At 44.0% G+C, this 13,040-nt stretch overlaps 1 protein-coding gene across 1 annotated transcript; it reads right to left on the reverse strand.

Annotated features, from left to right (window-relative positions):
- Window positions 1-4,625: 4,625 nt before the first annotated feature.
- LOC109885922 (hematopoietically-expressed homeobox protein hhex) lies at window positions 4,626-11,915 on the reverse strand. Its single transcript, XM_020477702.2, has 4 exons — window positions 11,417-11,915; window positions 9,650-9,828; window positions 9,387-9,437; window positions 4,626-9,157 (listed from the first exon to the last, which is right to left on the reverse strand). The coding sequence occupies exons 1-4, from the start codon at window positions 11,769-11,771 to the stop codon at window positions 8,894-8,896; spliced, it is 849 nt and encodes a 282-aa protein (XP_020333291.2). The 5' UTR covers window positions 11,772-11,915; the 3' UTR covers window positions 4,626-8,893.
- Between the last annotated feature and the right edge of the window lie 1,125 nt (window positions 11,916-13,040).

Raw genomic sequence — 13,040 nt, forward strand, 5'->3', positions numbered from 1 at the left:
TCCCCTCCCTTTCTCCCCCTCTCCCTCTCCCTTTCTCCCTCTCTCCCTCTCCCTCTCTCCCTCTCTCCCTCTCCTTCTCCCTTTCTCCCCTCTCCCTCTCCCTTTCTCCCTCACTCCCTCTCCCTCTCCCTTTCTCCCTTTCTCCCTCTCCCTTTCTCCCCTCTCCCTCTCTCCCTCTCCCCCTCTCCCTCTCCCTTACTCCCTTTCTCCCTCTCTCCCTCTCTCCCTCTCCCTCTCCCAATTCTCCCTCTCTCCCTCTTCCCTCTCCCTCTCCCTTTCTCCCTCTCTCCCTCTCTCTCTCCCATTCTCCCTTTCTCCCTCTCTCCCTCTCTCTCTCCCAATCTCCCTCTTCTCTCTCTCCCACTCTCTCTCCCCCTCTCCCCTCTCCCTCTCCCCTCTCCCCCTCTCCCTCTCCCTCTCCCTCTCCCTCTCCCTCTCCCTCTCCCTCTCCCTCTCCTCTCCTCTCCCTCTCTCCCTCTCTCCCTCTCTCCCTCTCCCCCTCTCCCTCTCTGTCTCCCTCTTTCCTATAACCTGAATGTGTTTATTTGATACTTTGCCTCATCAAGTGATTGGAGTCTCTCTTTGATACGGCACCATGATTTGATAAGTTATTCATTTATATCAATATCATATCAATGTAATATGAGGCATTATAAGTTATTAATTATAAGTTATTAATGATATCAATACAAAATGGCGCCGGAAAAGAAGACTGATGTTTTACGAGGTCCCCAAACAATTGTGTTTTGTTTATTTGCGTTGTTTGTAACTTATTTTGTACACAATGTTGCCGCTATCGTCTCTTATGACCGAAAATAACTTCTAGACATCAGGACTGTGATTCCTCACCACGGACTGGCACAATCCTTTTTCTCCTTTAACGAGTCTGACGAGCCCGATGCGAATGATATACTGCTTTCTCGAGAACAGGCCCAGATCCCCGTGATCTGCGTGAAAAAGAAGGTGGGGAAAGCAAAAAGCCAAAGGCCAAAGCACAGGCTCCCTTCTGAGAATTCACAGGCTCTGAGGATTCACAGGTTCTGAGGATTCACAGGCTCTGAGGATTCACAGGCTCTGAGGATTCGTAGGCTCTGAGGATTCACAGGCTCTGAGGATTTACAGGCTCTGAGGATTCACAGGCTCTGAGGATTCACAGGCTCTGAGGATTCACAGGCTCTGAGGATTCGTAGGCGATCGAATAAACCCCCAACTTCCTTCCATTCTCCTAGCAAACGTGCAATCTTTGGAGAATAAAATTGATGACCTACGCGGAAGATTAAACTACCGAAGGGACATTCAAAACTGTAACATCTCATGTTTCACGGAGTCGAACGACGACATTATCAACATACAGCTGGCTGGTTATATGCTGCACCGGCAGGATAAGGCAGCTAAGGACCCTGGGACAAAACACCTCTCTCTGCAACTGGATCCGGGACTTCCTGACGGTCCGCCCCCAGGTGGGAAGAAAAGGTAACAAGACATCCGCCACGCTGATCCTCAACATGGTGGCCCCTCAGGGGTGTGTTCTCAGTCCCCTCCTGTACTCCCTGTTCACTCATGACTGCACGGCCAGGCACAACACCATCATTCAGTTTGCTGATGACACACGACAAGACAGCCTATAGGGAGGAGGGAAGAGACCTGGTCATGTGGTGCCAGGACAACAACCTCTTCCTCAACGTGATCAAGACAAAGGAGATGATTGTGGACTCCAGGAAAAAGAGGACCGAGCACTCCCCCATTCTCATCGATGGGGCTGCAGGTTGAGAGCTTGTCCACATCAACAAACTATCATGGTCCAAACACACCAAGACAGTCGTGAAGAGGGCACGACAAAACCTATTCCCCTCAGGAGACTGAAAAGATTTGGCATGGGTCCTCAGATCCTCAAATGGTTCTACAGTTGCACCATCGAGAGCATCCTGACTGGTTTCATCACTGCCTGGTATTGTAACTGCTCGGCCTCCGACCGCAAGGCACTACAGAGGGTAGTGCGTATGGCCCAGTACATCACTGTGGCCAAGCTTCCTGCCATCCAGGACCTCTATACCAGGTGGTGTCAAAGGGAGTCCCTAAAAATTGTCAAAGCCTCCAGTCACCCTAGTCATAGACTGTTCTCTCTGCTACCGCACGGCAAGCGGTACCGGAGCGCCAAGTCTAGGTCCAAGAGGCTTCTAAACAGCTTCTACCCCCCAAGCCAGAAGACTCCTGAACAGCTAATCAAATGGCTCCCCAGACTATTTGACCCCCCTCTTCCACACCGCTGCTACTCTCTCTTGTTATCATCTATGCATAGTCACTTTAATAACTCTACCTACATGTACATGTTACCTCATTTAACCGGTGCCCCTCCACATTGACTCTGTACCGGTACCCCCTGTATATAGCCTCCACATTGACTCTGTACCGGTACCCCCTGTATATAGCCTCCACATTGACTCTGTACCGGTACCCCCTGTATATAGCCTCCACATTGTCTCTGTACCGGTACCCCCTGTATATAGCCTCCACATTGACTCTGTACCGGTACCCCCTGTATATAGCCTCCACATTGACTCTGTACCGGTACCCCCTGTATATAGCCTCCACATTGACTCTGTACCAGTACCCCGTGTATATAGCCTCCACATTGACTCTGTACCGGTACCCCCTGTATATAGCCTCCACATTGACTCTGTACCGGTACCCCCTGTATATAGCCTCCACATTGACTCTGTACCGGTACCCCCTGTATATAGCCTCCACATTGACTCTGTACCGGTACCCCCTGTATACAGTGCCTTGCGAAAGTATTCGGCCCCCTTGAACTTTGCGACCTTTTGCCACATTTCAGGCTTCAAACATAAAGATATAAAACTGTATTTTTTTGTGAAGAATCAACAACAAGTGGGACACAATCATGAAGTGGAATGACATTTATTGGATATTTCAAACTTTTTTAACAAATCAAAAACTGAAAAATTGGGCGTGCAAAATTATTACAACACCTGTTGTATTCAGCATTTCACTGTAAGGTCTACTACACCTGTTGTATTCAGCATTTCACTGTGAGGTCTACTACACCTGTTGTATTCAGCATTTCACTGTAAGGTCTACTACACCTGTTGTATTCAGAATTTCACTGTGAGGTCTACTACACCTGTTGTATTCAGCATTTCACTGTAATGTCTACTACACCTGTTGTATTCGGCATTTCACTGTAAGGTCTACTACACCTGTTGTATTCAGCATTTCACTGTGAGGTCTACTACACCTGTTGTATTCAGCATTTCACTGTAAGGTCTACTACGCCTGTTGTATTCAGCATTTCACTGTGAGGTCTACTACACCTGTTGTATTCAGCATTTCACTGTAAGGTCTACTACACCTGTTGTATTTAGCATTTCACTGTAAGGTCTACTACACCTGTTGTATTCAGCATTTCACTGTAAGGTCTACTACACCTGTTGTATTCAGCATTTCACTGTGAGGTCTACTACACCTGTTGTATTCAGCATTTCACTGTGAGGTCTACTACACCTGTTGTATTCAGCATTTCACTGTAAGGTCTACTACACCTGTTGTATTCAGCATTTCACTGTGAGGTCTACTACACCTGTTGTATTCAGCATTTCACTGTGAGGTCTACTACACCTGTTGTATTCAGCATTTCACTGTAAGGTCTACTACACCTGTTGTATTCAGCATTTCACTGTGAGGTCTACTACACCTGTTGTATTCAGCATTTCACTGTGAGGTCTACTACACCTGTTGTATTCAGCATTTCACTGTGAGGTCTACTACACCTGTTGTATTCAGCATTTCACTGTGAGGTCTACTACACCTGTTGTATTCGACACATGTGACTAATAAAATGTGATTTGATTTGATCCGATTTGCTCAATGTCTTATGGGGCGTTATAAGTTATTAATGATATCAATGTCATATCAACGAAACAGAGACAGATGGACACAGAGACAGAGGGACACAGAGGGACAGAGGGACACAGAGGAATACAGAGGGAGACAGAGGGACACAGAGGGAGACAGAGGGACACAGAGGGACACAGAGACAGAGGGACAGAGAGACAGAGGGACACAGAGACAGAGGGACACAGAGGGACACAGAGGGACACAGAGGGACACAGAGGGACACAGACACAGAGGGACACAGACACAGAGGGACACAGGGGGACACAGAGGGACACAGAGGGACACAGAGACAGAGGGACACAGAGCGGGAGGGAAACAGAGACAGAGGGACACAGAGGGAGACAGAGGGACACAGAGGGACACAGAGACAAAGAGACACAGAGACAGAGGGACAGAGAGAGACAAGAGGGACACAGAAGGACACAGAGGGACACAGAGACAGAGGGACACAGAGGGACACAGAGGGACACAGAGACAGCGGGACAGAGGGACACAGAGGGGGACAGAGACAGAGGGACACAGAGACAGAGGGACAGAGAGAGACAGAGGGACACAGAGGGACACAGAGCCAGAGGGACACAGAGACAGAGGGACACAGACACAGAGACACAGAGACAGAGGGACACAGAGGGACACAGAGGGACACAGAGACAGAGGGACACAGAGGGACATGACATTGGTGCACCTCACCTCATTCAAACAGACAGATGTGAGGGACTCTATTTATTTATATGTCTATCAGACGGGGCCTTTGGAGCCTGAAGCAATCCACTCAATGTTTCACCTAATATCCACAGACCAAACTGTGTGTTCTTTCACCGTTGTTGATTCTATTGAGCACAATTTGTGAACCATTACACAATACAGGTGAAAATCAATGTACATTCTATTGGTTTTGGGATGGTCTAGGTGATCTACGGGCCATTGAACCCGATGAGTATTCACGTAGGTGCATACAGTTTAAATATTTATCACACACTCTCAGAGCTTAGTTCATTGCAGGTCATATTGCTTCATGTAAACTCTGTAGGGGTTTGTCTTTCTGCTGAATGAGAAGCTATGTAATGTTCAATCTGCAGGTAGAGGAGTGGATGAAGAGCAGAGCTGTGTTGAACAATGTACCAGGTCTACATCCTGATTCAACAGAGCTGTGTTGAACAATGTACCAGGTCTACATCCTGATGATTCAACAGAGCTGTGTTGAACAATGTACCAGGTCTACATCCTGATGATTCAACAGAGCTGTGTTGAACAATGTACCAGGTCTACATCCTGATGATTCAACAGAGCTGTGTTGAACAATGTACCAGGTCTACATCCTGATTCAACAGAGCTGTGTTGTTGAACAATGTACCAGGTCTACATCCTGATGATTCAACAGAGCTGTGTTGGACAATGTACCAGGTCTACATCCTGATGATTCAACAGAGCTGTGTTGAACAATGTACCAGGTCTACATCCTGATTCAACAGAGCTGTGTTGAACAATGTACCAGGTCTACATCCTGATGATTCAACAGAGCTGTGTTGGACAATGTACCAGGTCTACATCCTGATGATTCAACAGAGCTGTGTTGGACAATGTACCAGGTCTACATCCTGATGATTCAACAGAGCTGTGTTGGACAATGTACCAGGTCTACATCCTGATGATTCAACAGAGCTGTATTGGACAATGTACCAGGTCTACATCCTGATTCAACAGAGCTGTGTTGAATAATGTACCAGGTCTACATCCTGATGATTCAACAGAGCTGTGTTGGACAATGTACCAGGTCTACATCCTGATGATTCAACAGAGCTGTGTTGTTGAACAATGTACCAGGTCTACATCCTGATTCAACAGAGCTGTGTTGGACAATGTACCAGGTCTACATCCTGATTCAACAGAGCTGTGATGAACAATGTACCAGGTCTACATCCTGATGATTCAACAGAGCTGTGATGAACAATGTACCAGGTCTACATCCTGATGATTCAACAGAGCTGTGTTGGACAATGTACCAGGTCTACATCCTGATTCAACAGAGCTGTGTTGTTGGACAATGTACCAGGTCTACATCCTGATTCAACAGAGCTGTGTTGAACAACGTACCAGGTCTACATCCTGATGATTCAACAGAGCTGTGTTGTTGGACAATGTACCAGGTCTACATCCTGATTCAACAGAGCTATGTTGGACAATGTACCAGGTCTACATCCTGATGATTCAACAGAGCTGTGTTGTTGAACAATGTACCAGGTCTACATCCTGATTCAACAGAGCTGTGTTGGACAATGTACCAGGTCTACATCCTGATGATTCAACAGAGCTGTGTTGGACAATGTACCAGGCCTACATCCTGATTCAACAGAGCTGTGATGAACAATGTACCAGGTCTACATCCTGATGATTCAACAGGAAATAGGCTTCCTGGAAATGGAAGGCATGTCCTGTATTCACACTCATAACATGGATTTAGTCAATAACCAATAGGAATAGAGTAGAAACCATTGAGCACATTTACAAGGAAATTAATTTTTAACTTAAAAGGAAGATACACTCTTAGACAAGAAAAATGTGCTATCTAGAACCTTTAAGGGGTCTTCAGCTGTCCCCATAGGAGAACCCTTTCTACAGAGGGTTCTACATGGAACAAAAAAGTGTTCTACCTGGAACCAAAAAGGGTTCTACCTGGAACCAAAAAGGGTTCTACCTGGAACCCAAAGGGGTTCTACCTGGAACCCAAAAAGGGCTCTACCTGGAACCCAACAGGGTTATGGTACGGGGACAGCTGAAGAACCGTTTTGGAAGCCTTGTTTCTACCAGTATTTCTATTGGTAACTAAGGGGATCCAGGAAGCTATATTGAACTGAAGACGTGATAAAGACACTTGACACATCCCTCGTCTTTTCTCAGCAACCAAGTGATGACGCACAGAAGCTGTTAAAATGTCCAAGTGAATATCTGACGACAACACGTCTTTATCACTGAAGTGTCATTACACACTGACATGGACTTTTCTCCCCTCCAATGGGTCACCAGTTGGTCGGGCATGGTCCCTTATCGTGACGACAATGAGTCACCAGTTGGTTATGCATGATCCCTTATCGTGACGATACGAGTGTTCAATAATCATCAAGATTAATGAAGATTTCTTATCACTAAATACTGTTTATTAATAATCTATGAAAAATACACTGAGTTTAGAATACATTTCTAAAGGCTTTCCATTCGACGGAGAAAACCCAACAGACAAGGCCTTTTCAACCAAAAGGACATTCTGAGATGTGGCTAGTGATGGTCAGACAGGCAACTAAATTACATTTAAAACAATAAGTATGTTTTGAGGTGTCTGTCTTATATCTGAGCACTATAAGAAAGCTCAGGATTGATTTATAATAGTTTAACTGTGGAATGACCCTTTGGCGTAGAAATAGCCTTTTCACTTCACCAGTCATTTTCCTGGCCCAGTACTAAGTTCCCTTCAGACAGTCAGGTCTGGGTTCCCTTCAGACAGTCAGGTCTGGGTTCCCTTCAAACAGTCAGGTCTGGGTTCCCTTCAGACAGTCAGGTCTGGGTTCCCTTCAGACCGTCAGGTCTGGGTTCCCTTCAGACAGTCAGTACTGGGTTCCCTTCAAACAGTCAGGTCTGGGTTCCCTTCAGACAGTCAGGTCTGGGTTCCCTTCAGACAGTCAGGTCTGGTTCCCTTCAGACAGTCAGTACTGGGTTCCCTTCAAACAGTCAGGTCTGGGTTCCCTTCAGACAGTCAGGTCTGGGTTCCCTTCAGACCGTCAGGTCTGGGTTCCCTTCAGACAGTCAGTACTGGGTTCCCTTCAAACAGCCAGGTCTGGGTTCCCTTCAGACAGTCAGTACTGGGTTCCCTTCAGACAGTCAGGTCTGGGTTCCCTTCAGACAGTCAGGTCTGGGTTCCCTTCAGACAGTCAGGTCTGGGTTCCCTTCAGACAGTCAGGTCTGGATTCCCTTCAGACAGTCAGGTCTGGGTTCCCTTCAGACAGTCAGGTCTGGATTCCCTTCAGACAGTCAGGTCTGGGTTCCCTTCAGACAGTCAGGTCTGGATTCCCTTCAGACAGTCAGGTCTGGGTTCCCTTCAGACAGTCAGGTCTGGGTTCCCTTCAGACAGTCTTGTGGGCGTGGTAAAGCAAAACAAAACTGTTTAGACTCTGGAGACATTTTCCTGAGAAGACAGATTTTTGGGACGTCACGTAATGGTCTGACAAACACACCTGCTACGCAAAAGTCAATTATGGTAAATTCTGACATAAACTGCATCCCATCTACAAAACCCAGAACCAGCGCCAAAACCAGCGTCAGAATCAGCCCCAAAATCAGCGCCAAAATCCGCGGATGTGGTATATTGAGACGCAGCCCAGATATCGTTAGTTTAATTAAGAGTGTATTTCAAAAGGGTTCTACTAAACTAACATATGGAATTGTGTTAAGATGGTCATACCAAGAAACATTTAGCTTTTTGATTTAGTCGACAACAAAAAAATGCATCAAAAGGAAGGTTGTTTTAAAGTGTCTGTCCTATATCTGAGAGGTATAAGAAAGATCAGGATTGTATTTTAATACTTGTACCAATATTTAACAAAAAATAAATGTCACTAAACTACTTCCACATACGTCCTTTCGTGTTTTTAACCGGTACGAGGGGATCTTCATATCAAATTGTATACGTCAGTACCGTGAAATGCTCACGTTCACGTCCAGTGAGGTTTGTGGGCGTCCTAGAGTAAAACATGCCTAACCGTTCCGACGCTCATTTTTTGCTCAATTAATTTTTATTTTTTTTAAACTCATAATGACAATAAAACAACATCACAAAATATACAGGTATTTATATACAAAAACAAATCTATGTCCCAGAAAGATGCTACAACAATGTTTACTGACGGGCTATTGGTCCTCTTCCCGGGCCGTCAGTCACCCAGTGGGACAACGTCCAGATTGACCTGTAAACACTGATCTGATGACTTCATATCGGTGGATTCAGTGGGAACTCCATGTCATCTTCTATGTCCAGCTCTTGGTCTGTATCGTCTGAAATGTCTGACTCTATTTGTCCTTGTGATAGAGGCGACGTGGAACACTGCAACCGACTGTGAGTGTGCGTCATCTCTGTAGCCCTACATCTCTGGTCCCGGCCCGGACTGAGGCTCACACCGGACTCCGGTCCCTCCTCGCAGTTTCTCCCGGTGCTATCGTCCTCCAGATCTGTCTTACTGCCGGTAGGGTTCTCCTGGGGGGAAATAACAACAACGGTGACCAATCAGCCACAACGTACATTTCACATTGGGTATGCCATTGGCATTGTGCATGAATTTTACGCACAGGCTACTGAAGCACGAAATCTACAATAAATGTTTGTTTTTTTTAGCTTGAAATTAGATATAAATAGCCTTTTCTCTATTCATAATTGACAACTTTAATCGAAAAGTACATTAAACCCCGTCCTAATTTATTCATACCTGCTTCAGTCGCCTCCACTTGGCTCTTCGATTTTGGAACCACGTCTTCACCTGGAAAACAATGTCAACGAGAAATGTTTTAAAACGTCAGTCTACTAGATTGTGTGTCAGATCATTTACCTAAGACTATAGGCCTATGTGGAAATCAGTTGAACGAAATGTCTTTAAAAAAAGAATGTAATTGATGATACGGGTGAAACGGATAAAACCCAACTGACATGAATAGATACTGGATGTGGACCCTAATAAAACATACTGCTGACCTGTCGTTCACTCAGTTGCAACATTTTAGCCAGTCGTTTTCGTTCGGGGGGTGAAAGGTATTTCTGTGTCTCAAACTTCTTTTCCAGCTCTATTGTCTGGTCGTTGGAGAATCGGACTTGTCCACCTTTTCTCTTGTGCAGTGGACGCTGAATGAACGGGCTCCATAGAAGTTGTTTACCTTTGAAGACAAACAAATAAAAAATAATGATTTAATATTGAAAAACATGTGTGGGGCCAAATGGGGCAGAATTATATGCTTAATGTTAGACCTTTAAAGTAGCCCCCCAAAAAAGTGAAAATAAATCAAAATGGTTTTCGTTAAACTTGATTCGTTTCTCCTCAAGCAGAGGCCTAAATGATTCTATGCAAATGTTTACAGTTTTTAGCATCTTTCTTGTCCGTGTTTTGCAGGCATCCGTTTAACCTCAGTTTTTATAATCTTTCTTGTCCGTGTTTTGCAGGCATCCGTTTAACCTCCGTTTTTAAGGAAGGCGGTGAATTGAAACGTGAAGCAGAGTGGAGAGACTAGAACTATGGCAAAATATCCGTCGCGTGTTTCCTGTTGCTTTGCCTCACCAGTTTCTCTCATTACTAACGACCTTACCATCAACATACTGCAATTGATGCTATTTAAAATCGACATATGTTTGAATCAGCTTATCTCATTAAACTATAACCTTAACCTCATAAGAATACAATAATAATCACCATTACAATAGTTAAATCCTTTAAAAAAAACTATATATATATATATATATATATATACACACACATATATATACATACACATACATATATATCTTCCAAAAGTCAAAAAATAAATAATCGCTTTTTAAAAAATTATATGATTCGTTATACCATAAAAATATTTTGGTTTTGTGGCACAATGATCAAACCCATATTTTTCTTATAGGCATGAATTGAATGATTTAATAAATGAAATCAATTGGATGAAATAGTGAATTTCAAATAAATTCAAAAGTCACCCTAAAGATTTTAAATTGCGTCAGTTCATAGGCCTATTTCATGTTTTGCAGTTTGATTATTTTAGCAACCATAAAGTCACAATCCACCGCAGAGGAAATGAACAATATCAGACAAACGGATCCCGGCTATCAGAAGTCGAGTGTTTCCTGAATGTGTCTGTATTGAGGATGTCGATAAAATAATCAGCATCATGCACGACTCCCGGGGAAGAGGCTGCTCGAGGCCGCCAGGAAAACATTCAACAGCTTCTGAAAGCAGATTTACTCCTATCGAGAGCTCAAGACTTCCTGTATGAACGGAAAGGGTCAGGCTTGCTGAACAGAGAGGCAGTTCACCCCAGGGCGACACTTTAATGCTGGAATAACAAGTGATTTAGAGCATGTTTTAGTCGCAGGATGCATCGGATGTTAGAAACAATAACGGATTTTGCACAAAAAAAACTCAAGGTGGTTGATTTAAGTGGCCCAACACTTTAACAATTAGAAAATTGAGCAGATAACTTAATGTATTTAGGTAAATTATGCCTGAAGTAAATAAACTATGTTCAAGCATCATATTTTTACCTCTAAAACATACTACCACTTTAGGATGGAAACCTAAAGGGAATGAGAATCTAGTTTCAAAATCAAGTACGCGCACAAACTTTTAATCTCCTTTCGCCTACACATTGTACATAGGTCATTACAGACGTATAGTAGTTGTCAACATAAAGTATCTTTAACGAATTTCAGCAGAAAAATCATCCAAACAAGTAAGAGATTGATATGAGTTGAACTCACCAAGCGGGTCGTGCCTGATCAGAGTATAGTCCCCCATAGAGCGGTGGAATGGATACAGTGAATTAGCGAAAGCCCCGGAGGCATACGTGGCGGTGAGCGCAGCGTGGTGAGAGAACGCAGGGTGGATCGGTGTCGGTTCATAGATGGGGGTCCGGTACGGAGAGACCAAACTGGTGAAGGATGAATTGGGTGACGGTAGATTTGGCGTGGAGACCACCGCTGAAGACTGGGTCAGGGTCTCATTTCTCCCCAGGATGTCTTCGATGTAGAAAGGAGTTGGGTGGACGGGTTGGATAGGGGTCGGCGCGTAAAGAGGAACACCCATGGCTGAAGGCGCACTGTGTTGGTACTGCATGATCACACTGTACTGATACTGAATAATATCTCTATTCAACTATATTATCTTCTGCTGTCAAAGGAAGAAGTGTAGGAAACCTATAGGCGCCTCTCTCTCTCTCTCTCCATGAGTTGGCTGGTGAGTGTGACCTCAGTTAAAGCTACTTCATATCTCAGCATTAGAGGGAGGAGATAACGGAGCAGGCCACTTCCTGCAGGTACACACACACACTGCGATTGGTCCCCTCGGCAAATACACTTTATAATTCAATAATATCCAATCATTAGGCTATCCTTTATCTTACCTTTAAGAGCCTATGTTCATTAATAAAATAGGCCTTTACGTGTTATCTGTTAAAAGAAAGAAAATGGTATGAACATCTCCTGTGGCACATGTTAAAAAGACATTTCTTTATAAGTGATTCAATAGGCACGTGGTTTTACAGATTAAATAGAATAGGCTATTCACGTGGTTTTCCAGATTCAATAGAATAGGCTATTCACGTGGTTTTCCAGATTCAATAGAATAGGCTATTCGCGTGGTTTTCCAGATTCAATAGAATAGGCTATTCACGTGGTTTTCCAGATTCAATAGAACAGGCTATTCACGTGGTTTTCCAGATTCAATAGAACAGGCTATTCACGTGGTTTTCCAGATTCAATAGAATAGGCTATTCACGTGGTTTTCCAGATTCAATAGAACAGGCTATTCACGTGGTTTTCCAGATTCAATAGAATAGGCTATTCACGTGGTTTTCCAGATTCAATAGAACAGGCTATTCACGTGGTTTTCCAGATTCAATAGAATAGGCTATTCACGTGGTTTTCCAGATTCAATAGAATAGGCTATTCACGTGGTTTTCCATGTGCATAAAACGTAGAAAAACCCCTCTAATCTGTAAAAAGTAGATTATAATGGCCTGAATCATTCGGATATTTGGAGCACATTATCACAGACTATTACTACAGATTTAAACGGCAACAACAGATTGTAAAATACAACTGTGTCTGTGACAGGTGATTAACTCATGATTTGGATGATTGACATGATCCTGAGGCTGATTCCTGTATCAGTGAGCCAATAGAGAGACACTATAGTAGCCCGTCAGTATAACCGTGCTGTGTGTTGTGGGTCTATTATGAATGTTAGTTGTTTTAAATAGCTAACCGAGTAGGGGCTCTATCGGATTATTCCCGCATCGTTTCCTCTTCTCTGTTAAACAGTAATGAATAAATTCCGTTATAACTTCTCTAATGTTTCAGTTTGATCAATAATAAGTCATCTGTG

The sequence above is a fragment of the Oncorhynchus kisutch genome, unplaced genomic scaffold, assembly GCF_002021735.2.
Source record: "Oncorhynchus kisutch isolate 150728-3 unplaced genomic scaffold, Okis_V2 Okis04b-Okis11a_hom, whole genome shotgun sequence".
NCBI lineage: Eukaryota > Metazoa > Chordata > Actinopteri > Salmoniformes > Salmonidae > Oncorhynchus > Oncorhynchus kisutch.

Bases quoted from the DNA above. Each gene is read 5' to 3' on its own strand.
- LOC109885922 (XM_020477702.2), bottom strand. From the start codon at position 11,771: ATGCAGTACCAACACAGTGCGCCTTCAGCCATGGGTGTTCCTCTTTAC. The intron at 9,438-9,649 runs GTCAGCAGTATG...ATTGTTTTCCAG, and splicing joins TGCAACTGAGTGAACGACAG to GTGAAGACGTGGTTCCAAAA. The intron at 9,158-9,386 runs GTATGAATAAAT...ATTTCCCCCCAG, and splicing joins AGTGGAGGCGACTGAAGCAG to GAGAACCCTACCGGCAGTAA.